The sequence below is a fragment of the Equus przewalskii genome, chromosome 13, assembly GCF_037783145.1.
Source record: "Equus przewalskii isolate Varuska chromosome 13, EquPr2, whole genome shotgun sequence".
Taxonomy (NCBI): Eukaryota; Metazoa; Chordata; class Mammalia; order Perissodactyla; family Equidae; genus Equus; species Equus przewalskii.
The window spans coordinates 25,752,351-25,776,310 of record NC_091843.1 but is presented as its reverse complement, the minus strand read 5'-3'; the positions used below and the strand labels follow the sequence as shown (position 1 = coordinate 25,776,310).

The following is a 23,960-nucleotide window of genomic DNA, read 5'->3' as shown; positions in this document are numbered from 1 at the left end:
GAGGAATAACTTCTCCCGCACTTAAAAAAATTCGAGAGGTTGATAGAGAAGACAAGACGGGCTTTGCATTAAGACTTTGCTGAAGTCTTATCCCTGGAAACTGAATCCCAAGACTTAGCTGGGCTGAGTTTGGCCCTTTCTGGGCCTCTGTTTCCCCAAATGTAAGGTAAAATTGAAGACCCCACTCTGAAGCTATGCTGGTTGTCTGGTGTTCACCACTCAAATTAGAAAATTCCGAGGAGGGTTTTCTACTCCACTGAGTTCTCCGACTCACTCCCCAATCCCAGCATCCCATCTTTTGCAGCCCTTCTGTTTATTCAAGCTTAGCTGAGACCCTTGTTGTGTTCCCTTGTGGTTTGGGTGTGACTGAGGGATCCTGTATGTCCTAGACTTACACTGTCCCCTATGACTCCCAAAGGGACCATAGACGCTTCTCTTGGAGCTCATTACTGGTGAAGCTCCCTCTGGCTGCAGTCTCTCCTGGTGCGGGGCGTTTTCCCTCTTTCCCTGACCTTCTCCACCCAATTGGTTCCCCCCAACCCCCTCGGCAGAAGGCGCCCCAGATGCAGCCAATGACACGTGATAGCTTCCCCTCAGAAGTCACACTTGTTATTTTGAAATACTTCTTCCAAGCTTCTCTCTCTATAGTTTCCTTTCCAGTTTTTGCTTTCTTGTTCTCAGGCATCAACTTCTCTGCGCACTGCCTTGCCATAGAGGGGTGTAGATTTTCCTTTTGAAGGTGACCTCTCCAAAGTTCAAAACCAACCAGCTAGCAACTTCAGGACAGTAACTCATAGGTTTTGTGTGCATTGAAGCTAATGCATGCCTGTTAGTTATTCTGAATATCTCTTTTTTCACATTGGGTTATAACTAGCAGTCAACCCCAAATAACCCCTTTTTTGTTGGAAATTGAGCAGATCAGAAGATACCTTCCTCGGGCTTGTACTGGGACATCTTCCAGGGTGTAATTGTTCTGAGGGCCCATCCTGCCCTGATACTGTGAGGCAAGGTGGATGACCAGGAGCTCATCTGTAAGTGACGGCAAGTATCACAGTCCCGTCACAAGTGATACAGGGAAAAGGATGCCCTTGGGACTCAGAGGATTGGTTGAGTACGCCCGGGGGCCTGGATCCACGTGAACAGTTATGTATAGAAAACATGCCAGGTATGATTGAGGTCTAGGCTGATTTGGGGACCTTGTTAGCCCACATGAATCTTTAGTAGGTGAGAAGTGTTAGGGATGAGTTTTTGAGCTGAATTCCTTGTCTATTTGTGCCCTGTCCCACCCTGTTATGTAGTTTGCAAAGGAACAAAGTACACAGAGGTATCTCTCAGCCTTCTGCGCAATATGCGTGCACACATCCGGCTCTTCTAGGGGTCAAAGGCTCAGTAGAACCCTTAATCAGAGGTGCAGCTAGGAACCCCCAAGACTTCCATGGTGATGTGCTTGGTGAGGTTACCTCCTAACACTTGATGTGGTCAGGCTCTTGACTGTTTTGGTGACGGCCTCATTTTGCCCTCTTGGGCAATTTTTTCTCCTCATTGCCCTGTTGAGTTACTTCTTCCCCAGGCTAGCAGACTGAGGAACCAGTTGACTGAAACTGACTTTCTCTAGGTTTTCTGGAGCCGCTGTCTGCAAAATGTGGTCTTCATAACCCTTTGGGGTTCCCAAGACCGTTTCGAGAAGTCTGAGAGGTCAAAACTATGTTCCTAATAATACTAAGATATTGTTTGCCTTTTCACTTGGTTGACATCTGCACTGATGGTACAGAAGCAATGGCCGGTAAAACCGCTGGCACCTTAGCATGAATCAAGGCACTGGCAGCACATTATGCCATGTGTCATGTATTTTTTGCTGCCACGTGTGTGCAAAGAATAAGCTAGTTTCACTGAAGCATGTCCTTGATGAAGCAGTCAAATTACTAATTTTATTAAACCATGACCCTTCACTACAGGTCTTTTAATATTCTGTGTGACAAAATGGTGAATATGCATGAGGCACTTGTACTGCATGTTAAAGTGGGGTACTTGTCTCAAGGGAAAGGCCTGGAGTGATTGAGCTGCGAACTGAACTAATTGCTTTTTTTGTTTTCATAGAACACTTTTTTTTGCTAGAAGGAACCAACAAATTATAGGTTATTTAGACCTGAGTACTTGGCAGACATTTTCTTAAAAGTGAAGGAAATGGGACCATCACCTCAAGAAAAACAGTCAGCAGTGTTTGTTGCCCACAATAAAATTTGAGCTTTCAAGCAAAATTAGAAAAAACTTGTATCCAGCACTGTGACCTTGACAGCTTCCCTCTACTTAAAGACTTTGCTAATGAGATCAGCAATGATATTAATAAATGTGATTTTTTTTAATATTGTGTAATGAAATTTGCCAGAATTTGGAAGATCTGTATAACTCAGGGAACCAATATCTTCCAAATGACCAAAGCATGATGTTAGGAAATTGTACCTGGATAAACGATCTGTTCAAAGATTCAGTGGGTTTTAATGTAATAGAGGATGAAAAAAATTCAGATTCCACCTTTTAATTAACTTCTAAGAAACTACCACATGTTGAGTTTTGGTGTAGTATCAAAGAAAAATTACCGCAGTTGTCCAAAGAAGCAGTTAAAATACTCCATTTCCAACGACGTGTCTTTGTGAGGACAGGTTTTTTATATACTTCAACCAAAACAACATGTCACAACAGATTGATTGCAGAAGTAGATAATCCAGCTGGCTTCTATTAAGCAAGACATTAAAGAGATTTGCAAAAAAAGTAAAATAGTGCCATTCTTCTCACATTTTATTTTTTGGAAAATAGAGTTACTTTTTAATAAAAACCTTTTATATTAACGTGAAATAGGTTTATTGTTATTTTAAATGAATTAATAAATATTTTTAAAATGTCTCAGTTTTAATTTGTAATATAGTATATATCAGCAGACAGAGTCCACATAAGCAAGAGCTGTTTGGGATCCTCAGTGAGTTATAAGTGTCTAAAGGGGTCCTGAGATGAAAATGTCTAAGACGTACTGATCTGGAGCATGAACAGAACTACAGAGATTTGCAAGGCTTATTTCTCCCTCCCTCCCCATAGTTAAGACTTTGCAGCCCATGAGCTGATTTGGTGATAACTGAGATGGTTTTGGGTAATCCCAGCTTGGGGCCATTGATTAAAAAGAGTAATTTTGCTCAATTGCCTAGAATCCTGGTGTTTCACAGCTGAAGAGACTTTGGAAAGTGTGTTGTCCTAGTCCAGTGCCCTCGCTCTACAGACGAGATGATACGACAGGCCCAGAGAAGGAAAGGGAGTTGTCACATGAGTTAGTAGCTGAGCCGAGGCTGGAGGGACCTGATTGCCCACGAAACCCAGCTCAGAGGCGTTTGGAGGAGGCCTCCGTAGGCAGGTGGGTTTGATACAATGCTTACCTTTGCCCTTAAGAGGATTAAACATTTGCCAGGATAGAATTTGCTTGGCCCATCATCCTGCCCATAATTTCCTGGTCGTTGGCTGCCGATAGTGAAGGAGTCACCCCTGGTCCCTTGCGGTCCTTAAGCTGTTGTTCAGGGTAGTCCAGGAGAGCACTCAGCCTCTTCTCCGTTAGACTCCAAGCAGTTTCTTTGATCTTTCCTGAAGAGCTTGGTGACAGTAGGAAAGTCAGGAGGTTTTCTTCCCAGAGGTAGAAGGAGAAAAGTTACCAAAAGTAAAATTCCTTTCTGGAGGGTGTAGATGGGTCTTAATATGGTCTTTATGAATAGCATGTATTATTTGCTTTCAGTTTCTACTGAACTGCAGATTTGAAGAAATATGTGTAAGCATCATTTAGGAGAGATTTAGGTTATTTGTTCAGAGTTTCCAGACAGTACCAGGGGCCAAATCCTGAGTGAGTCTGTGATTGGGGGAAAGTGATAGCATATTTGGCTTGTTTTGTGTCCATCCTAACAAAGGATAGAAAATGCTAGGGGTGAGGCCACTCCTCTGCTATCTGTCCTTTGATGAATTCCTCTTCCCCATGGAACGCCCACCCTCACCCCACCTGAGAGGACGCGTTCCTCCGTGTTGGTGCCCACATCTCTCTCTAGGCTCGTATTTCCGGGCCCTTCTTCGCCCTGGGCACACTTAAAAACCCCATCCTCCCGCTGGGCTCAGCCCAGGTCCGTCCACTCTGAACCCTCACCCGCCTCCCCTCCCTGAGCGCAGATCCTGGGCTCTGCTTCAGACAGTGCTCTTTCTACGTTGAGTGATTGTTAACATGTCCCGCTTGTTTTCCTTGAGACATTATGAATTGCTAGAGGCTGAGGTCCACATCCGATTCATCCCTATTTCCACCACTGCATTATCACAACATTTTACACATGACAGCTAGGATTTGCTGAGTGAGAAAATGAGTGAGGACCTGTGAGAGGCTTTACAACTGCAGCTTGAGGGGCGAATCTGTCCTTGAGGCAGAAGGATGAACTAGGTGACCGTCTGAAGAGGGCTTCTCCAGTCCTAGGACTCTGTGACATTTGACTTTTTTTTTTTTTAAATACAGAGTACGCCAGGGACTTCTGGCCTCTTGTGTATGATTTTTACTCTGCTCACTCTGCATAAAACATTCTGTTAAGGGTTTGGGGCTTCCATTTTTTATTTCCCCTGTTCTCTCACACCAGTGTCGGTCCTTCACAGTTACACTTGTCATCCTCTGTTGCGGTTTTGGATCTGAGTCTTTGCAGTGGGCGGCTCTGTGCTGAAAACCAGACCCAGATACACTAGGACAGGAGAGAGCGCCTGGAGAGGCCCCCTCCATCCCTCCAGTCTAATCTCCAAGGGAGAGGGATTCTGGATGCCACGGGAAGCAGAGCCTAAGCCCAGTGTCTAGGAGAGTGGGCTGGAGGGGCAGACCGCCTGGTTTTGAATCCTGGCTCAACTCTTTCCTAGGCACGTGCCCTTGAGCTAGTTGCTTCCTCGTCCCTAAATCTCATAGGGTTGTCGTGGAGGTTGAATGAGATGCATGAAGGCACTTAGCACAGTGCTAAGTCCTTAAGAAATGTTAGCTATCATTCTTGTTAACACGCTCCTGTCTACCTTCTTCCCACCTCAGATGGTTCCAGACCTTGATCCACCTGCTAAAGAGCAACATTGGCACAGGACTCCTGGGGCTGCCTCTGGCGGTGAAGAATGCAGGCATCTTGGTAAGGGTCTGCCCTGGTGGAGGGAAGTATTGTGACAAATTTTAGGAGATAATTTTTTTTTTAATTCCTTCATTTAAAACATTTAAAAATGACAAGCTTCTTAAAAAACTTCAGCAGAGAAAAAGCTGAAAGATATTTTTCATGTAAGAATGAAATATGTTTCCTGTAAAGATATTTATTGAGAGCCTTCTGTGTGCCAGGCAGTGTCCTAGGCTCTTGGATTACTATCAGTGAATAAAACAGATAAGGTTCCTGCCCTCGTGGAGCTTACTTTCTGATGGGGAGGATGTGCTTACAATGTCTCAGGTAGTTTCTGTGAATAATATTAACTGATGAATTTGTAACAGAAGTCTGTCCATTTCCACACAGTCCTCCCACGCCGTGCCCCTAGGTGGCCAGCTCTGAGACTCCTACTTTTTCTTTTATGGTTCATTCCCTATAGCCTGCCTGTCCAAAGCCGTTCTGGTTTCTTTTAGAGTTTGAGAGAGCTCAGAGATGTGGATTGTCCTTGCCTAAGGGCTGCGTTTCTTGATCTGGCATTGTTGTAAAGAGAACTCTCCCCCTCTCCCCACGCCCTTAACCCATCCCCGCTTCCCAGACAATCCCAGGAGCCTCTGTTCTGATTGGCAGCGGTCCTGGAACGGTGTTCTCTTGTGTCCCTCTTCTCCACAAGATTAACTCTCTCAAAGTCTTGCTAAGGTTCAGATGGTGCCCCTCCCCCTGAGCTTGTCTCCTTGGTCACATTTCTCTCTCTAATGCTGTGCCAGAAGTTCTGTCATCGGAAAGTGTCTTAGTAGCATTTTGATCATTTGCAAATCTAATTTCTCTTGGCTCACTCCTCACTCTCCCTGCCTGTCTCTCCCTCTCTTGCCCACACCTGTCCCCAGATGGGTCCCCTCAGCCTGCTGGTGATGGGCATCGTGGCCGTGCACTGCATGGGTATCCTGGTGAAATGTGCTCACCACTTCTGCCACAGGTGAGAGCCCTCCAAGCCACCTCTCGAGTCACGAATTGTCCTTTTGGGTTCCTTTAGCAGCCCTGAAAGTGAGCGCTTACACAGAGCACTCTGAATTCTCCATGCTCGCTGGAGGCAGCTGCTCAGCATCACAGCGCTGCTTTGCCCTCTTAGTTTCGTGTTCTTTTTCGGCTTGTTGTCATCTGTCGAATTTACTTATGTCCCACGGACAGAGACCACGTTCTAATTTTATGTGCTTTATAATGTTTACCCCATTGAAATGATTCTACGAGATCTTTGCTAGTTATAATGAAAGTAACTGTCCTGTTGGCTTAACGCTTCTGGTCCTTGAAAGCATTAGGTACAGGACTCAGTGGTATGTCCAGGGTGGCAGATGGGGAACTGGCCCAGGTCTCAGTGAGCTACGTTTGTTCTGTCATCGTCACTGTCTAACCCCCACCTTATGCCCCTCCTCTCTCCCTCCCCTCCTCCCAGACTGAACAAGTCCTTTGTGGACTATGGGGATACGGTGATGTACGGACTGGAGTCCAGCCCCAGCTCCTGGCTCCGGAACCACGCGCACTGGGGAAGGTAACTGGTTTCCTCTTTCATTGCGGCTCTGGCATCCCAGTGGGGAGGCCTTCAGGTAGTGGGGTGAGACGTGGAAGACAATATAAATACTGGAGAGCACGTTGTTCGAGTCAGTGGACTTGGGTTCTAGCTCAGCTCTCCCAGGGATAATCTGTGTGACCTTGGGCTGTGTGACCCCTCCCTTCTCTGGGCCTCAGTTTCCTCACTGGTAAAACGTAGCTCTCTAAGGGCTGTTCCCGCTTTGACTGTGACCAGTGATCATATTTCATTCCCTCATTTGTTCAACAAATATATTTAAGCACTCTCTTATAAGTGGTACAGAACGATTCTGGCTATACGGATGGGGAGTGCCTGAGGTAAATCACATGGTCCTGGCCCTCTAGGAACTTCTGGTCTCTGTGAGGAGAAAGATCCATGGGAAGCTTGAGAACAAGACATGAGGGAGAGTGTAAACCAGCGGGAAGCGAGCGTCATGAGCTAGAAATACGTCCTAGGCGCTCAGACGGAGAGGAGCTTTGAAGAGTCTCTTGTCCTCTGTGCCGGATGAGAAGCGCACATGATAGGTGCTTTAAGGGCAGGGCGCGAGGCGGGAGATGGAACGCTTCAAGGAGGAACTGAGGCGAGCTAGAACAGATGGGTCTGGAAGTTGCTCCTTAGGGTAACTTTTCAGATGCCTGGAGGAAAATACTCTACTTGTTGCTTCCTGTTTGAGGAAATGGTATATTTAGATCTAGAGAATTGATACCAGCAAGGGCTGAATCCATTTTTTTTTAATTGAACCTCATTAAAACTGTCTTCTTCAGAAAAACTCCTTTTTGTGGTCACAGGGAGACTTTTACTTTCACTCAGGGTCAGCTTCTTGCTGTGACCCAGGTTTATGTAATTCTTTTAGCAAAATCGTTTTCTGTGATAAGGAGAAGCCACATTGCTGAGTGACACCGTTGGTTGGTTGGTTGGTTGGTTAGGTGCTCGTTATTTCTTTTCTCCCTCCCTCCCTCTCTCCTCTCCTTCTCTCCCTCTCCCCCTCTTTCTCTCTCTCTCCCCCTGCCCCTCCCTGCCTCCTTTCTTACCCTCTCTCTTCCTCCCTTCCTTCCTTTTATAAAATTAATGTGTACTCATGGTAAAAAAAAAATTTTTTTTTGAACAACATAGAAGGAAGTAAAGTGAAAAGTAAAAGTATATACTGGTCTCAGTTACTTGGGCATCCTTTTGGGATTTTCTGTGTATAGACAAACATATACATGTTCTTAAGATTTTCTTACACGAATTGGCCATATTATGCATACTGTTTGGGAACTTGCTTTTTTCCCTTAAAGGTCTTAGACATTTCCCCATCAATAGATATAGATTTAGCATATTCTTACCTGCTGTATACTGTTCCAGTTAAGAATGGTCTATAATTTGATCACTTTCCTTTGATGACCCTTTAGGTTGTCACCAGCTGTTGTTGTAACAGTGCTTCAACCAGCAGTCTGTTTTGGTACATCTGTTTCTGTGTACTTACCTGAGAGTAGGTTGGTTCTTGGATCCAAGTGATGGAAAGAGACCGTGAAGGGGTCCACTTGCTGGGCTTTTGTGCTGAGGGCTCCCTGTAGCTTTAGAAGGAATGGTGTGAGATGGAATAGGCAGGCCATGGGGAGGGGGAGGCCAAGGGGCTGGGCGCTGGTCCTGGGGTGTGTGCTCTGCTCCTGCCATTCCAGTCTTGGGGTTGCCTGACCCCATGCAGCATTCCAGACAAGAAGCCAGGAAGGGGACCTTGGGAACCATTCAGTTAGCACCTCCTTTACCTTCCTCCAAAGATCCACAGCAGTGGCACTTAGCAGTTTCTCCTCTTACCAGGGCACACTCGTCCTTGTCACTGATGGGAAGGGTCTGTGATTACTTGGGAAAAAGCACTGTTCAGACATCCCGGGAGTCTCTGGGAGCCTTGCTTTTTATCATCAGCATCTTTCTCTTCCTTCCTTCCCCACGTTCAGGCACATCGTGGACTTCTTCCTGATTGTCACGCAGCTGGGATTCTGCTGTGTCTACTTTGTCTTTCTGGCTGAAAACTTTAAACAGGTAGGGCCCTGGTAAAAAAAAAAAGAGAGAGAGAGTAATGGTAAGAGATGGGGGACTTTCTTTTTAGGATTCCTTCCAAACCATTTTTTTGTCAACAAAAGAATTAAGATTTTAACATTTTACACAGAAGAGTGTCTTTTCTTGGATTTTATATAAAAACCTGGGCATAGGGAAACCTCAAGATGTTTGTCTGTCCTCTTGTCTTTAGGTAAGATCTGATCAAACCCAGCTCAGACAGTTGGCTGGCTAAAGATAATTAGGAAGATCTTCAAAGACGCTTCCCCAACCACAGACCTCTCTTCAGCCTCGTTCACACACTGAGCCTTTAGTTGGGAGCCCCTTCCGGTGGGAGGTCCCCTGGCCTTAGTCGTCTGAGAGGCTTTCTCTTTCTTTTCTTCCCCTCATTCCAGGTGATAGAGGCGGCCAACGCGACCACCAACGACTGCCATAGCAATGAGACGGTGATTCTGACGCCCACCATGGACTCGAGACTCTACATGCTGACCTTCCTGCCCTTCCTGGTGCTGCTGGTTTTCATCAGGAACCTCCGAGTCCTGTCCGTCTTCTCCCTGCTGGCCAACGTCAGCATGCTGGTCAGCCTGGTCATGATCTACCAATTCATTGTTCAGGTGCGAGCCCAGGCTCCCCGCACTGCCTATTAAATCATCAACAAAACACTGAGCGGAATGTAAATAGGGATGTTACTTATGCATGCTATATTTAGATGAGGGGTTCTCAACGTCAGCAGTATTGACATTTTAGGTCAGATAACTGTTGTGGAAGGCTGAGCTATGCATCGTGGGATGTTTAACAGCAGCCCTGGTCTCTATCCTCTGGGGGCTGGTAGCAACCACTCCCCAAGCTTGTGACAACCAAAATATCTCCAGACATTGCCAAAGGTCTCTGGGGGCAAAATCAGCCCCCAGTGAGATCACAGGTTTAGACTTTTTCCCAGTTAGAGAGTGAATGCATGATCATTGTATAAGATTGGAAAAATAGAGAAAAATATTCAGATGAAAATAAAGATCAACTTTCCTGACCTATAGTTAAAGTAATTCCTCACCAACTCCAGTTTTATATTTATTTCTCAAAATTACAAATGCAGTTACTATTCCCCCTCGCTTAGCCCATGTGGACAGTTCTGCGGGGTAGTACAAGAGAGGACATCTCTGTGTAGGTAGGTAGAAGATAGGCTGAGAAAAATGTGCCATTAACCACTGTGGCTGTGTGTGGACAAGACAGTGCATTTTCCCAAGACTCGAGAAAAGGGAAAGAGTGAAAGCGGGCGAATAAAAGAATAGCTTTAAAAAAGGTGTTTAGGGGCCGGCCCGGTGGCGTAGGGTTAAGTTTGTGTGCTCTGCTTTGGCGGCCTGGGGTTTGTGGGTTCGGATCCTGGGTGTGGACCTATGCATTGCTCATCAAGCCATGCTGTGGCAGCGTCCCACATACAAAGTAGAGGAAGATTGGCATGGATGTTGGCTCAGGGCCAATCTTCCTCACCCCTCCTCCTAAAAAAAGTATTTAAATCTAATTCCCCCAAATAATTCATCAGTGTATACTCATTATAATGCAGACAACACAGGTTCCTGTTGACACTGCATCCCCACCCTGAGTCTCTCCTCTCAGGGACCCGCTGGCTGTGATTGGTCTGTCTCTTCTAGGTCCCGTGGGTGCACGTACACACTATACTAGCATGTACAGAAATATGTAAAGCAAAGATATGTTTTGTTTTGTGAAATTGTTAGATGTAGTGTTCATCAACCTAGCTATTTCCGCCCCCCCCACCCCCGACAGTGCCTCAGAGAGCTTTCCGTTTTGATACACCTGGTTTTATCTCACTCTTTTTAATTGCTACATAGTATCTCAGAGAATAGATGTGTTATGGTTTGTTTAACCAGTCCCCAGTCAGTGGACTGTCAGGTCATTTATAATTTTAGTGTTATTTCAGTACTAGGACAGTGAATATTTTTATGCCTTCCTTTTTGTGGATATGTCTCAATACTTCTCCAAGATATTCATTTAGAGGCACGGTTGTGAAGAGTATGTGCTTTTGAATTTTTTATATTGCCGGGTTGCTTTTTCCAAAACCTGTTTACCGATTTCAGACGGACTCCTTCCCCCAGTACATAAGCAGCCCATCCTATCCCACCCGGATGTATCGGTCTTTTCAGTTTTGGTCAGTCTGATGGGTGAACATTACTTCATTTTCACAGCCTGCTCAGCAGTGACCCCGTTACCCACTGATGTGGTTTCTAGGAAAACAGTGGGTCATATAACATAAGCACTTACTGTTCTGGGAAAATGACAGGTGAATTTAGATAAACATTGTGCTCAGTGTACCTGGTAAGTCAGATGGGTGGCAGATATTGACTCTTCTGTGAAACTGTTTTTTAAACACAAAATACGCAGCTGTCCGTGTCCCATTTTTTGTGGGACTGGAAGGAGGGCCTGTGAACGCGTGATTGACCATTTCCAGAGAGCTTCTTGCCCCACCTCTGGCAAATTAAGTTAAAATGAAGGGAAAATAAGCACAATTTAACTTTGTAATTCGAGATCTCGATCAGTGCCTGGGACAAACCCAGTGGACATTAAAGATGAAGTGCCTCATTCACACTGCCATTCCCAGACATGTATTCTGAAATTGCCTCTCTGATAGCTCAGCCTGATCTGATGGAGGAACCTTGGCAGCAGTCATCCACTAACCAACAGATGGCCCCTGTTTCCGGGAACTTAAGTTACACTGTGACTCAGGAATAATCGTAGGGCGGTCTCACTCTATTGTCTCAACGTAGAGCAAACATGTTTATTAGTCTGTCTTCCTTCCAAGTACTGAGATGCTTCTCATAAAGAGATCTAACTGATTTCTTAGCAGGCTCAGAAAAAAAAGTATTTTTTTATTTCTTTAAATTTTAGGGAGACTTATTGTATAATTGCTTTAAAATCTTTTAAAGAGAAGCCTATTACAGAGATTAATATCAGGTCTCCTTTGGCACACTGATGTTATTCTGTCACACTATTAGGACATGCCCCATATTTCTCTAAATACACCTCTGTAGTTAAATCAATTTTAAAACATTGTAAAAGACAATTTTCAGGTCAATTTTTATTTTAATCTAAACAATGTATGCACATGGCTTAAGAAGCCAGATTCTAAGAGGACAGCAGCTTATGTTTCACTCCCAGTCCTGCTCCTTCGATGCTGTCCTTTACTGGGGGCTGTGCTCAGTGGTGAGCCAGGTAGGATTCTGTCTGCGCCTCCTTGCTCTACATCCTTATGTTGTATCTCGGTTAACAATTGCCTTGGTTTTTATTTGCCTATTTTTTAATGCTCTTTTTGCTATTTTTTTCCCAAATGTTCCAGTACTCTTGTCGTATGCCTATTAATATTTTACAAGTGCTCAAACTCATTCATAAGAATTAAAAAAAAAGAAAGAAAAATGCAGAAAAAAGGGAAAAAGAGCTGATCTAAATATCTACCACCCTCCCTTCCAGCTTTACCTGGTACTGAGTGTTTATATAGTTATATTGTAGCGAAATGTAAGTTTAAAAAATGTTGTTCTCACTATTATTCATAAGCAGTTTTTCACGTGCTTCTTAGTTATCTCAGTTTTTGCTTTTTAATAGTGCGTAATATTCTGTAGTGTAATTGATGTGTGATAAACCAGCTGTTCACTTGTGGGAACATTTAGGTTGTTTTTAGCTACTGTTAAATAGCTTTGCTCCAATTCCTTCATGTTTTCATTTTTTTTTCTACTCAGATTAAATTTCTGGGGGTGGGATTATCTAGTAAAGGAATGTGACTGTTTTTGTGCATGCTCCAACATTTGAGGTTTTTTTGGTACACTGGGCTGGGCTTTCCTCAAAGCAAGTAGGGTTTTTGCAGCCTCAAGGGAAAAAAATACAAAAGCTAAATGTCCCTGAATCACCTGTCAGGTGTCAGACTTTCTCCCTTCAGAGGAGCTTGGATTTAGGAAAAGGAACGACCTGTCTGCTGTTGGGGTTCAAATCTGGAGTCTCTCTGTAGCCTTTGCTTTGTCTTATTTTCTCTCTTTCAGAGGATCCCAGACCCCAGCCGCCTCCCGTTGGTGGCGTCCTGGAAGACCTACCCTCTGTTCTTTGGCACGGCCATTTTTGCATTTGAAGGCATCGGGATGGTAAGAGTTGCACCATGATCTTCTGTGCCCTCGGTGTCCTCGAGGTCTGCTTTAAGGAGTGCTGAGGAAATGGTGTTAGAAATGATCTTCTGAGGCTTATTGTCCAGTTGATGAACTGTGTTTCAGGGATTTCACTGAAGTTTCCCAGCTCTGACTTTTGAAAATAAATTGTATGTACTTTGAGAATGTTTACATTCAAACCCCCTCTTTTGCACACTCTTCTGTGTGTGCAGTGCAGTAAGCAATAGTACATGGCACTTAGGAAAACAGAGTCTAGAGTCAGACTGACTTGGGGTGAGTCCTTACTCTGTGAAAGAGTAGCTGTGTGACCTTGCACGAGGACTTGACCTCTCTGAGCCTTCATTGTTTGCTTTTGAAAAGTGAGCCTAATGATCAGCAGTTGTTAGGATTAAATGAGATATGTGTAAAGTGCTTTGCGTAGTCCCTGACACATGGTGAGCGTTAAAGAAATTTTAATTTTCATTAATAATATTATCAATTTTATTATTAAATCAATCAATGCATGAGTAACGTCTCTGCCCTGGAGCATTGGTGTGCTGTATTTTCTACGTGTAAATGAATAGCCTTCACTCCCAGCCCAGCTTCCCCCCATCATTGCTGTGATTTCCCCACATTCTTCTAAAGAGAGGAGTCTGCCCTCAGTTGTTCGTAATTTGATTGTTATTTGTGTTTTTCATCATAAAGGTCCAAAATTCTTCTCTGAAGAAAGTGATTAGCTCTGTTGGCCAAGGGCTTAGGAAATAGGAAGACACTTCTCCTTTCTTGGAACTTCTTTCTGTTCCCATTTGATTTCCCTATCACCTTACACACTTTTAAGAAAACCTAGAAGCTGGACAAATTGCTTGTCAAAATACTGAGGAATTGCCCTGGTGGTGTTGATGGCACGTGTTAAGGCTCTAACATCTTGGGGAAGGCTTTCTGAGTGACTGTGTCTAAGTCATTGTCCTGAGGTTTTAAACCTTCCCCTGGCTTTTTCTTGGGGCTTCTCTCTGCCCAGGAAGAATGTCTTACCTTGATTCGCAAGCCTGAGTGCTTTCCCTGCCGCTGGGGCAGAGGCCTGCACGGGCAGTATCGCAGCAGCGAGAACTGTCCCAAGTCCTTGGGACTGGAGAGAGGCTGAGTGAGTGGGAAGATGCCTGGAGACCCTGGGTTCTGACGGAGCATCGTCCTCCCGTTATCAGTTTTCCCTGACGGCACAGCGCAGAGGCTGTTCTTTGCTTCATTTCAGTAGCTAAGGCTCAAATACGGAGTCATCCTGTAAACATGTTGTCTGTTACTTCAAGGTTTCTCTGAGGTTCCGATTTTTACAACAGAGAGAGAGAACATTGCGGTTTCGACTCCTGGTTTTGGATTTGAGGGCTGTTCAGTGTGTCGGCCGAGGCGCCCTGCTCCCTGGGTTGTCACTGTGCTCCCTCTGTGCTTCTGCCTCTGGCCCGGGCCTGGCAGACATGGAGGAGGTGGGCTCCCCGCCGTCTGGCTCCCTAGACTCTCAGTAGAAGGAAGCTGAAGGAAAGCTTGGAAACTGTGATTGGATGTGGATTAATGGAGGCCCGAGACCCTTGAGCTGGTGGGGGTATGCCGAGGGCCAGTGGAAACGCGGAGCTGTGGCACCTCTCTGAGCCCCAGCCTGCAGCAGACTCCCAGGGGCTGGCACAGAGCCGCTCTGCCTCATGGCTGCAGGTGCCCGAGAAAAATGAGTGAAATGACAGGATCGAAGCTGGTTTGTGGCGCAGCTAGGCATTGCCCTGTGTTGGTTTTCCTCATCAACCATGCCAGATGCAGTTGATAACAGATTGTGAAGATCATCACAATCATACCTGCTGTTGTCCCCGTTCCTAGATGAACCAATCTCCATAAGGGGCCTCTCCTTTGTTTTAGCTAAAGAATGTCCCCTACTGTGAGAGAGTAGGAGGCAAGGTCAATGGTTTGAAATAGGAGTCTGGAAACTGGGTTGTATTATATACATCTCTAGGATCCTGAATCTCCAAGATCCTCCATTAAGCCATGCCAACCTCAGCATCTCAGTTTCTGTAACTTGGAGGTTTAACTTCTCACCGCTGGTGCCTGTCCCATTTTGAGGTAAGGAAACAGTTTCTGGGAGCTAGAGTGGCAGGTTTTCCTGACCTACGTTTTGCATTTGTTGGACAGGTTAGCAGAGCTGTGACCTCAGGTGAGGTACAGCCAACCTGTGCCACCAACAGCGTCTGTTCCCCGTTGTGCCAGGTGGGCATGGTGTGGGAAGGCCTGCTTGTTGTCGTGCGGCTGCATTTGAGGGGCAAAGAGCACTCCCACCCCACCGGGATCTTATCGCAGGAGGCAGAACGCTGGTCTGGACCGGACTTCTGGGGTCTAGTCTTGGCCAGCCTTACCTCCCAGGACTTCCGGCTCAGACAGTGGGCCCTAGGTCTCTTCAGCTCTCGAGTGCAACTTCTGATGAAACAACTTGTATTTGTTTATCTATCTAGTAAAGGACAAATGTGCTTTTGGGAAATTCTGGGGATAATGAAGTTACTGTTTTGTGAGACTATTACACTTTTTTTTGGCCATTAATGTTGCTTTTTTCTATGCTTTCTCTTCTGTCTCACTACTCTCCTAGGTTCTGCCCCTGGAAAACAAGATGAAGGATCCCCGGAAGTTTCCACTCATCCTGTATGTCGGAATGGCCATCATCACTGCCCTCTACATCAGCCTGGGGAGTCTGGGGTACCTGCAGTTTGGAGCTAATATTCAAGGCAGCATAACCCTCAATCTGCCCAACTGCTGGTACGTGGGGGAGGATGGAAGCCTGGGAGTGCTGGATATTTTTTAAAATTAATGGGTCAGAATGTGGACTTTTCCTCCTTCTTCTCTGTTAAATCTGCCCACTTCAGCCCAATGCTGCCCACCCTCCCTCCCCAGGCCTGCGCCATCCTCCTTGGCTGCCCTCCAAGCTTTCGACCATCTCCCGGCCTACGTCTTTCTCACTCTCCAGATCTGTTCTCCGCCTTGTTACCCATGTGGGACACCTAAAACTCAATCCAATCCTGCATGCCCTTGTTGAGAACCCCTCAAAGGCTTCCCTTTGCCCTTGCATAAAGACAGAACCCTTAACCTGCCTGTCAGGGCCCTTCAGGCTCTAGCCCCACCCCCACCTAGTTGCTGTCAGTGAGGAGGGCTTAGTTTAGGAGTTGGGGCAGAGAAGATAGACATGAACGGCCAGGTCCTCACTCTGTGGCCTTGAACCATCACAGCTTCTCACTGCCTCGGTTCCCTCTTCTAGGGACCAGGAATAGACAGGATGGTCTATTCCTTCTTCCTGCCAGGATTGTCGTGAAGATCAAATGATACACGTGAGAAAGAGCTTTGTAATACTGTACTGATGCGATGGAAAAGTGGCATGCTGCCCTGAGCTTTCTTCTTTGATCGGGTGTGATTCCTATGGAGGCTTATGCTGAGTGGGTTGGTTGATCAGCTGACTGATGTACCATTTTTCCCTGGAATCTGAGCCCAGAAGGGCCAAGTGTCCAGTCCATTTGCCTTAAACCATTGCAAATAGGTGGGGAGAGAGGAGGGCAGCTATGCTTGGTTCCCACCTTCTGCTGTGCCTCCCCCCATGGCAGTCACCAGCCTGCTGTGTAGGTAGAGACCCCTCACCCTGGACCAGTGTTGTGGGGGGCCCTTCCCTATCTCGCTCTCCTTAACTCTCGGTTGCTGTATTGTAGGGAATCACTGAGACACATTGAAATGCTTCCTAAATAGGTAGATGTCACAAGGTGTGTCGTACGCAACAGTTCTGTTTGGAAGATTAAAATTTCGTTGTGGAGAGCATCTGTGAGCAGACACTGAGAAGCTTGTTGAGAGCCCTGGGGATGAGAATAACCTTTCCAGCCAGCTAGCTGATGTACTGTGTGTGTTTTTCAGAGCTCTAATCGGTGAGGCACTGGGCAAGGACAGATTGAGAAAATTGAGAGAAACGTTTATCCAGTAGTGTCATCAGTGTTGAGCACGGGACGCCGTAATCAGCAGTGGTCAGGGATGCAGTTTGTTGTAGGGCCAGCCAAGTGGTAGCCCTGAAATGGGCCACTGTTTTCAGGAAGTCTTCCTTTCTCTTTCCCTCTGACGCCTGGATTTCAGTTCCCAAGTGTTCCTCCCCTTTCACGAGTCAGCTGGTAACTCAGCATCCCTGAGGCTGGATGGATCAGGGGCGGCAGAAGCAGCCCATGTAATGTGGAGCCGTAGATGAGCATCTGTCTCCTTTCCTGCAACACTCCAAACCCAGCTGCTCTAATCTTTCTGCCTCCATTTGGGGGTGATTTATTTGGCTGTCCCTGCAGGTGACTTCTCCTGATTGCAGACTTCCCAGCACTCCCGAAGGCTCTGGTGCTGTGCTGACTTTAATTATAGAGCCACCAGCTGGTTTTTCCAAAGGGTTGTTATTATCTATTCTTGGAGCGAGGAAGACCTTTTGTCAAACTCAATCTCTCCCAGGATGTTCTCCTACTTATAGCAAAGAACATCTAGGTATTACGTTCAACCACAGAGAAATCAATGCATGTCACACACAATATAATCATCACTTTTAAATAGATTTCCAACAAGGGAAGGAGGCCCGTGTTCCTCGCTGCTCGATGTATGACAGTCTTGTTTGAAGTGGGGCTGTGCTCACGGGCAGAGTGGCCTTCGCTTTGATGATCATGTCAGTTCCATGAGTACTAGTCGGTCAGACTTTTTTCCTACTCTGCACAGTCCTGTACGTGGGATAAGATAGAGATAGTCCATGGTGTGTTGATGGTCTCCTTGAGAAGCTACGCATGAAGCAGTGGTAGGAGGATGGCCATAGCGGAGTGGAAAGATGGATTTTGCTTTTGCCTTTTGGCCCTGTGTGGTCACCCTCTGATTCTAGAGAGCACTGAATTGGATGGGAGGATATAAATAGACTTGTTACATTTTAGTTGTATTTTTAATTCTTTTTATTTTTGGAAGAGTATATGTCCATGGTAAAGATGCTAAATGTTCTAAGTGTATACAGAAAATGTTAGGCTTCCACTCACCTCCTGTAGTCCCCAGTTCTAGAATTTTCCATTTCAGAGGCCACCACGTTATCAGTTTCTCGTGTTTCCTTCTGGAGATGTTTAGTGTATGTGAGAAGTCGCGCGCGTGTGTGTGTATGAGGGGAAGCGTTTTTTCCCTCTTTTTTCTTTTTTAGACAATTTGTAGTGCGCTGCAGACGTTGTGCTGCTTCATGGTTTTTTCAGTTAAGAGCATATCGTGGAGCTGGTTGTGTATCCGCACGTGTACTTCTGCCCCCTACTTTTTAACAGCTGTCTGAGGACACCATGACTCATTTAACCAGCTCCCCACCGATTAACATTTCGACTGTTTTCAGTCTTTCATACTTAAATAATGCTGCAGTGACATATTTTAAATAGAAGTTTTGTGCACACGTGCAAGTGTATCTGCCAGATCAGCCCCTCAACATGATATTGCTGGGTCCAAAGGACGTGTGCATTTGTAATATGGATAGACGTAACCACATCGCAGTGGGACCATTTTGCACTCTCACTGCTAGTGTGTGAGTGTGCAGAGCAGGCTTTTGAGTGTGCCTTGCCCTCTCTGCAGGCTGTACCAGTCGGTTAAGCTCCTCTACTCCTTCGGCATCTTCTTCACCTACGCCCTCCAGTTCTACGTCCCAGCCGAGATCATCGTCCCCTTCTTCGTGTCCCGCGTACCCGAGCATTGCGAGCTGGTGGTAGACCTGTTTGTGCGCACCATGCTGGTCTGCCTGACGTGTGAGTAGAGAGAAGATAATCGCCTTGTTTGTTTTCTCCCAAAGGGCACCCAGTCCCCGGGGCTTTCCTGAGAGCAAGCGTGTGTTGTAGTGAAGCTGCCAGCGCTGCGTGAAGAGGAAGCTTGTCATGCTGTCTCAGTTTCAGAGTTGACGCATGTCCAGATGGTGCAGAGAATTGATTACATCTGTCTCTAAAAGACGTAGAATGAGACAGTCGTTTATTTGTAGACATGGCATAACATGCTTTGGCGATGGGCATAATTCATAGTAAAGACATGCTATTACTATTCCATATAAAATAAGGTAAAAGTCTAAGAGAGCCGTTTAACCCAATGAGTAATGAGTATAGGTCATTTTGATAGCAGACACATGTTTGTTTTTTCAAATGATCGTTTTTCCAGTGTGACAATCTAGTCCTTAGATTTCATTTGGAGCCTGTATAATACTATTTTGACCTTTTTGGATGTTGATCTTACTAAATATTATGCTTCTTAGAAAATTGCTACTGATTAAGTAGGTGTTTGATTTAGCACTTTGTGTTTTATTCCTCTTTCTGACCATACAGCCAGGAGTGTGACTTAAGAGACGAAGTGTCATCCTATTTGTAGGTTGGACTGGTATAATTTAAAAATAAAAATAAATCCTTCTTTTTAAAATTTTCTTACAGCTTCTGTGAGTCGATAGAATAGAGAACCCCTGAATAAATTGGTCTATAGTACCTAATTTGAATTTCTAAGAGATTTGCAATTTCTTTCCAAGTTGAAATTCTTGAATCATAAACTTCTCTTTTTGACTATTTGGCTTTTTATTTTTAAGTTTATTCTTTTGGGAAAAGAAACATCTTTGCCTATTATATTGAGACTTCTCTGGAAATTTCTTTAAATTATTCAGTCCAAGCTTCTGACTTTGGAATAAAGAAGATCTGTATGATTTTTTTAATTGGACCAGAATGGAGTGTTTTGGAGAAGAATGATGTGAAAGTTGTATAGATCGGCTCATAGTCTGGAATTCAGAAATGACTTTATTGGTGGACTGTTAGCAAGAGAAGGGCAGGCAAGAGGCTATCCATCCTTTTCATTCACCCAACAAGATGTGGGAAGCAGCATAGTGCCTATCCCAGGATGGACCTCCTCAAGGGAGCAGACTAGTGCCTGTCCCAGGATGGACCTCCTCAAGGGAGCAGACTAGTGCCTATCCCAGGATGGACCTCCTCAAGGGAGCAGACTAGTGCCTATTCCAGGGTGGACCTCCTCAAGGGAGCAGACTGGTGACTATCCCAGGATGGACCTCCTCAAGGGAGCAGACTGGTGACTATCCCAGGGTGGACCTCCTCAAGGGAGCAGACTGGTGACTATCCCAGGGTGGACCTCCTCAAGGGAGCAGACTAGTGCCTGTCCCAGGATGGACCTCCTCAAGGGAGCAGACTAGTGCCTATCCCATGGTGGACCTCCTCAAGGGAGCAGACTGGTGACTATCCCAGGGTGGACCTCCTCAAGGGAGCAGACTAGTGCCTATCCCAGGATGGACCTCCTCAAGCCACCTGCAGTTCTCTTCCTCATTTTATTTCCAGGATAGTGGGTAGAAATTCAGCATCCTGGATCTGCATGGAAAGAGCTCAGTAGAGCTAAAAAACTGAAGGCCTTCTCATGGCATTCTGCTTTCATCTTGGGCAGCACTCCTTCTAAAGATTTCTTACAGGGTGGGGCTGGGTGGGAGCTGGGTGGAGGGTTGATAACTTGATTTCTCCAGACCCCAATAGCTGATGGCAACACTTTGACTTTTTATAGCCTCTCTCCAGCAGATGTCAGGCCCTCTCCTAGTCCTGCCTCAGCACCTAATCCAGTGCCCTGAGCTGCCCACAGGCCACCACTGCCCTGGAGCAACTGAAAAGGAAGGAACGTGATATATCTTGCTTTTCTAGTAAATTCCCTTAATATATGCTAAGATAGAATGCTTGGATTCTAGTTTGCTCCTATCTTCTGCCAGCAGTTCCTGGTACTTTGATCAGCTATGCATGTTTTTTCTGCAGATGAATTAGCTCTAAGTGTGGAGGAGATGGCTTCCATGTTCACAGTGTCAATAACATCAACTTTCCTGGCCCCGATTCTTACATCCAAAGGATGGGAATAGTCTAAATAATTGGCTTTGTTTCAATGTGGTTTTCTAGAAAAAGTCGGTCTGTCTAGGTAAAATGTGCTCCTTCTCCCTGCCTGAAGATCTGGAGCACTGGTGCTGGGCCTCATTCCTCTCGCTGCCCCATTTTCTTCTCCAGCCTGGCTTTGCCTCCGGGAGCATATGTCTTCCTTCCTGCCAGGTGTCTCTCTGCTGCGCCCTGCAGGAGCCAGCAGTCTCTGAGTCATAGACGCCATGCAGTCCTTCGGTGCCTCTTGGTTTCTGCTTCGCCTTTCCTGGCTCTGTCAGTGGCTTTCTTCTCCCTTCTACAGCATGATGCTCAAAGGACGCAAGCTGCTTTTGATCTTCAAGCACATTTGGTTGTTTTCCCTTCTCCTGTGATCTCTTGTGACTTAGCGTTGCATGGTCATCCTATTAAAGGATGCAGCCTTTCATCTCTGAGCTCTCTGGCTCCTCTTCCCTTCGCTGGAGACTTTGAAGTAATCGTGGGATTCAGGAGAGGCATTTCACTGTATCACCAACTGAAATGTATTTGTGTGAGTTCATTTTGTTCTTGTTTCTCTGTACTTTGCCATCTTTGGGCACAAGGTTGATTGGTATATGATTTTAAATCTTTGATATAACTGATTGTTTTCAATTCGGCCCATAAATTTTAATGGCAGCTTGTTTTATTGCTATTTCTGGTGTTTTCTTGTCTTTTTCCACACTTTTCCTCCTCTTCCTCACCCTCTGTTCTCAAAAGGACAGGGGAATTTGGTTCAGCCTCTTTTTTTTTTCCCCACTTGCAATTCAACTTCCTCACCACTCTCCTCCATCCCCCAAAGATTGCTGTGTCTACTTTGTGTTGCTAAATTTCAGACTGTTGGAGAGGAAGGGAGGGGAAAATCAGCGTGTCAGAGAATGGTGCTCATTTTGTTATGATCTCATATGGGACAGTATTTCCTTCCAGCCCATATGTTTAGAAATGCAGGCTCAGCGGGTCACCTGATGTCCGGAGAGCTTGTGTAGAAGGAGAGGCTGGAAGAGGCTGGCTGCACCCGGGGGAGTCCGGAGGTGTCAGAATAGTTTCTTTGAATTCCATGAGGCACTAACCTGTCCTTCAGTGGTTCGTACGAATTCTCTGTGGCGTTTGCCACATTAAACATTTTATTTCACTTCGGGATGAGAATTTCAGAAGCCTGTTGGTGGAGACGTAGTCACGTAAAGCCATATCAATTAAGAGGCCTGTGTAGACTGGAATGCTTACCAGCGGAACATTCCAAACAGCCAGACCCATAAGATCATGACGCTTCCAGGTCCAAACAGCGTGGCTTCTCAGCGCCTTTTGGCCTCTCACACCTCGTGGTCTTGCAGCTACATTGAACAAGGGCAACAGCATTAATTTGCTGTGCACTGTGTCCCCTGCTCCCAGGAGCCCTCACGACGCCTCAGTTGGCTCACCTGTAAGATATGAAGGGTACCTGATTTCCAAGGTTTCTAGCAAGTTTAAATTTCTGTGATTCTGCACAATTATTTTGAGCCTTATTTTAAATTTCTACCAAAATATTGCTGGAAAAAAGAAAGTTAATGTAAAGACATTCGAAGAATGTCTAGATGGGTGGTTGTTGAAGACGAAAGTCCCAATATCTCACTGACTTAACAAAATAATTTTTTTGCATTTTATCTTCTGTGTTAATCCTCACAGGGGCATTTTAAAAAATAGTTGCAATCATAGTATACACATAACTGTGTCTTTTGCATTTTTTAAAATATTCTCTCATGCATATACATATCCTTCATAAATATTTTCATGACTGCATGGCATCCCCTTATATTTACTGAACTACTCCTTTAGTGTTGAACGTGTCAGTTGTTCCCCTTACTATTGTATTTTTTAAATTTATACCCTCATTAAATGAAGTTATATATTCTTTCCAAGGCCAATACTCATTTTAAAGGCAGATTCTAGACATTTCACGGGCACACAGGTGGGCTTTACCAGCATCAATCATAATGAAACACCAGAAAGAGCTTCGGGACACGGGAGCTGCAGTGTCCAAGGCATTGCTGTAAGCGAATAGTTGTTCTCTTCAGTACTTTCTCTTCTCTTGTGCGCAAGTCAGCTCTTTCTGTTGCTGGTCTAAAGCCACAGGCTCCAGAATCCCAGTCAGTTCCTGCTCTGAATGTGGCCGTTGGCCTTATGTTGCTTCAGCAGTTGAAAGAGCATATTTTTTAGCGTCTCTTAACCCGAAGGGAAGAGGTTTTGTAATTCCACTGGAACCCTCTTAACTCATCATGTGGTCTGGTTGAGTTGTCCTCGCTCCTGCTGCAGAGGGCTGTCGAACTGCTGCTTGGGACTCTGCTGTCTTCCTCTCTGTATGGGGTGCTCTTTTTTGGGGGGGTGGGGAGAGGGGATCCCCAGTTGGCTACTTCCTGAGATGTCTCCCTTCTTGAGTTTCTCCTTCTAGAGGGCTTGAACTCATTGAGTAAAGACGTTTAGTGCTAGAAGAGGTTTTAGTCGCTCCCATGTCTCTCCTAGGTACCTGATTCCTGCCTCTGGAATTAGGTAAAACTAGTTTGCCACATTTTGCACGGTGGCAAAACAGATGCCCCTGCTATGGAGCCCTTGGACTCTTTATGCTCGTTTGATGTGAGTCCCCTGCTCTTCCTCTTCTCCCACCGCTTTAGTGGGAGGCTCACTCTTCCTGCCTTCTCCCCCAGTCTCTCTCTCCAACATCAGGCTTTATTTAGGGTTCACTTGTGGTATCTGGTCCAGCTGGGACAGGAAGAAGGTCTTCCCTTTGCAGCCCTATGGCTTTAAGAGAAAAGTTTTGCCCCTTCTAAGGACATTTTTGTTAAGCATGCTTATCTTTTATATCCTTTGTAGTAAAAATAAGAACAGGATTTTAGATTGCTTTTAAAAATACCATGATGAAGCAGGACATGTCTGTCCAATCTGAGAAAATGTCTCGATTGCGCAAGTTTCTGTTTCTACTTCTTATCACAGACTGGAGCACATCTGACTTTGCTTCTCTCTTATCGTAACGTGCCCATATGTCCCCCAGGTTAATGTGAGAGAGGGAGAGGAGATAACAGATTCTTAGAGCTGGGGGATGGGATGGGGGGGGCGC

General features: G+C 45.5%; 1 protein-coding gene across 9 annotated transcripts in view; it reads left to right on the top strand.

Annotated features, from left to right (window-relative positions):
- SLC36A1 (solute carrier family 36 member 1) overlaps positions 1 to 23,960 on the top strand; it is a 53,014-nt gene that overhangs the window by 21,262 nt on the left and 7,792 nt on the right. For 4 of the 9 annotated variants that reach the window (XM_070570437.1, XM_008523884.2, XM_070570436.1 and 1 more), the window contains 8 exons: positions 5,078 to 5,168; positions 6,056 to 6,144; positions 6,619 to 6,714; positions 8,691 to 8,775; positions 9,186 to 9,404; positions 12,831 to 12,929; positions 15,547 to 15,713; positions 18,549 to 18,718. In XM_070570437.1, the coding sequence (XP_070426538.1) occupies positions 5,078 to 5,168; positions 6,056 to 6,144; positions 6,619 to 6,714; positions 8,691 to 8,775; positions 9,186 to 9,404; positions 12,831 to 12,929; positions 15,547 to 15,713; positions 18,549 to 18,718 (1,016 nt within the window). Of the gene's footprint in view, positions 1 to 3,197; positions 3,401 to 5,077; positions 5,169 to 6,055; positions 6,145 to 6,618; positions 6,715 to 8,690; positions 8,776 to 9,185; positions 9,405 to 12,830; positions 12,930 to 15,546; positions 15,714 to 18,548; positions 18,719 to 20,504; positions 21,387 to 23,960 lie in introns of those variants that run through there. The other 5 variants (XM_070570444.1, XM_070570442.1, XM_070570443.1 and 2 more) reach the window with 3 other exon arrangements.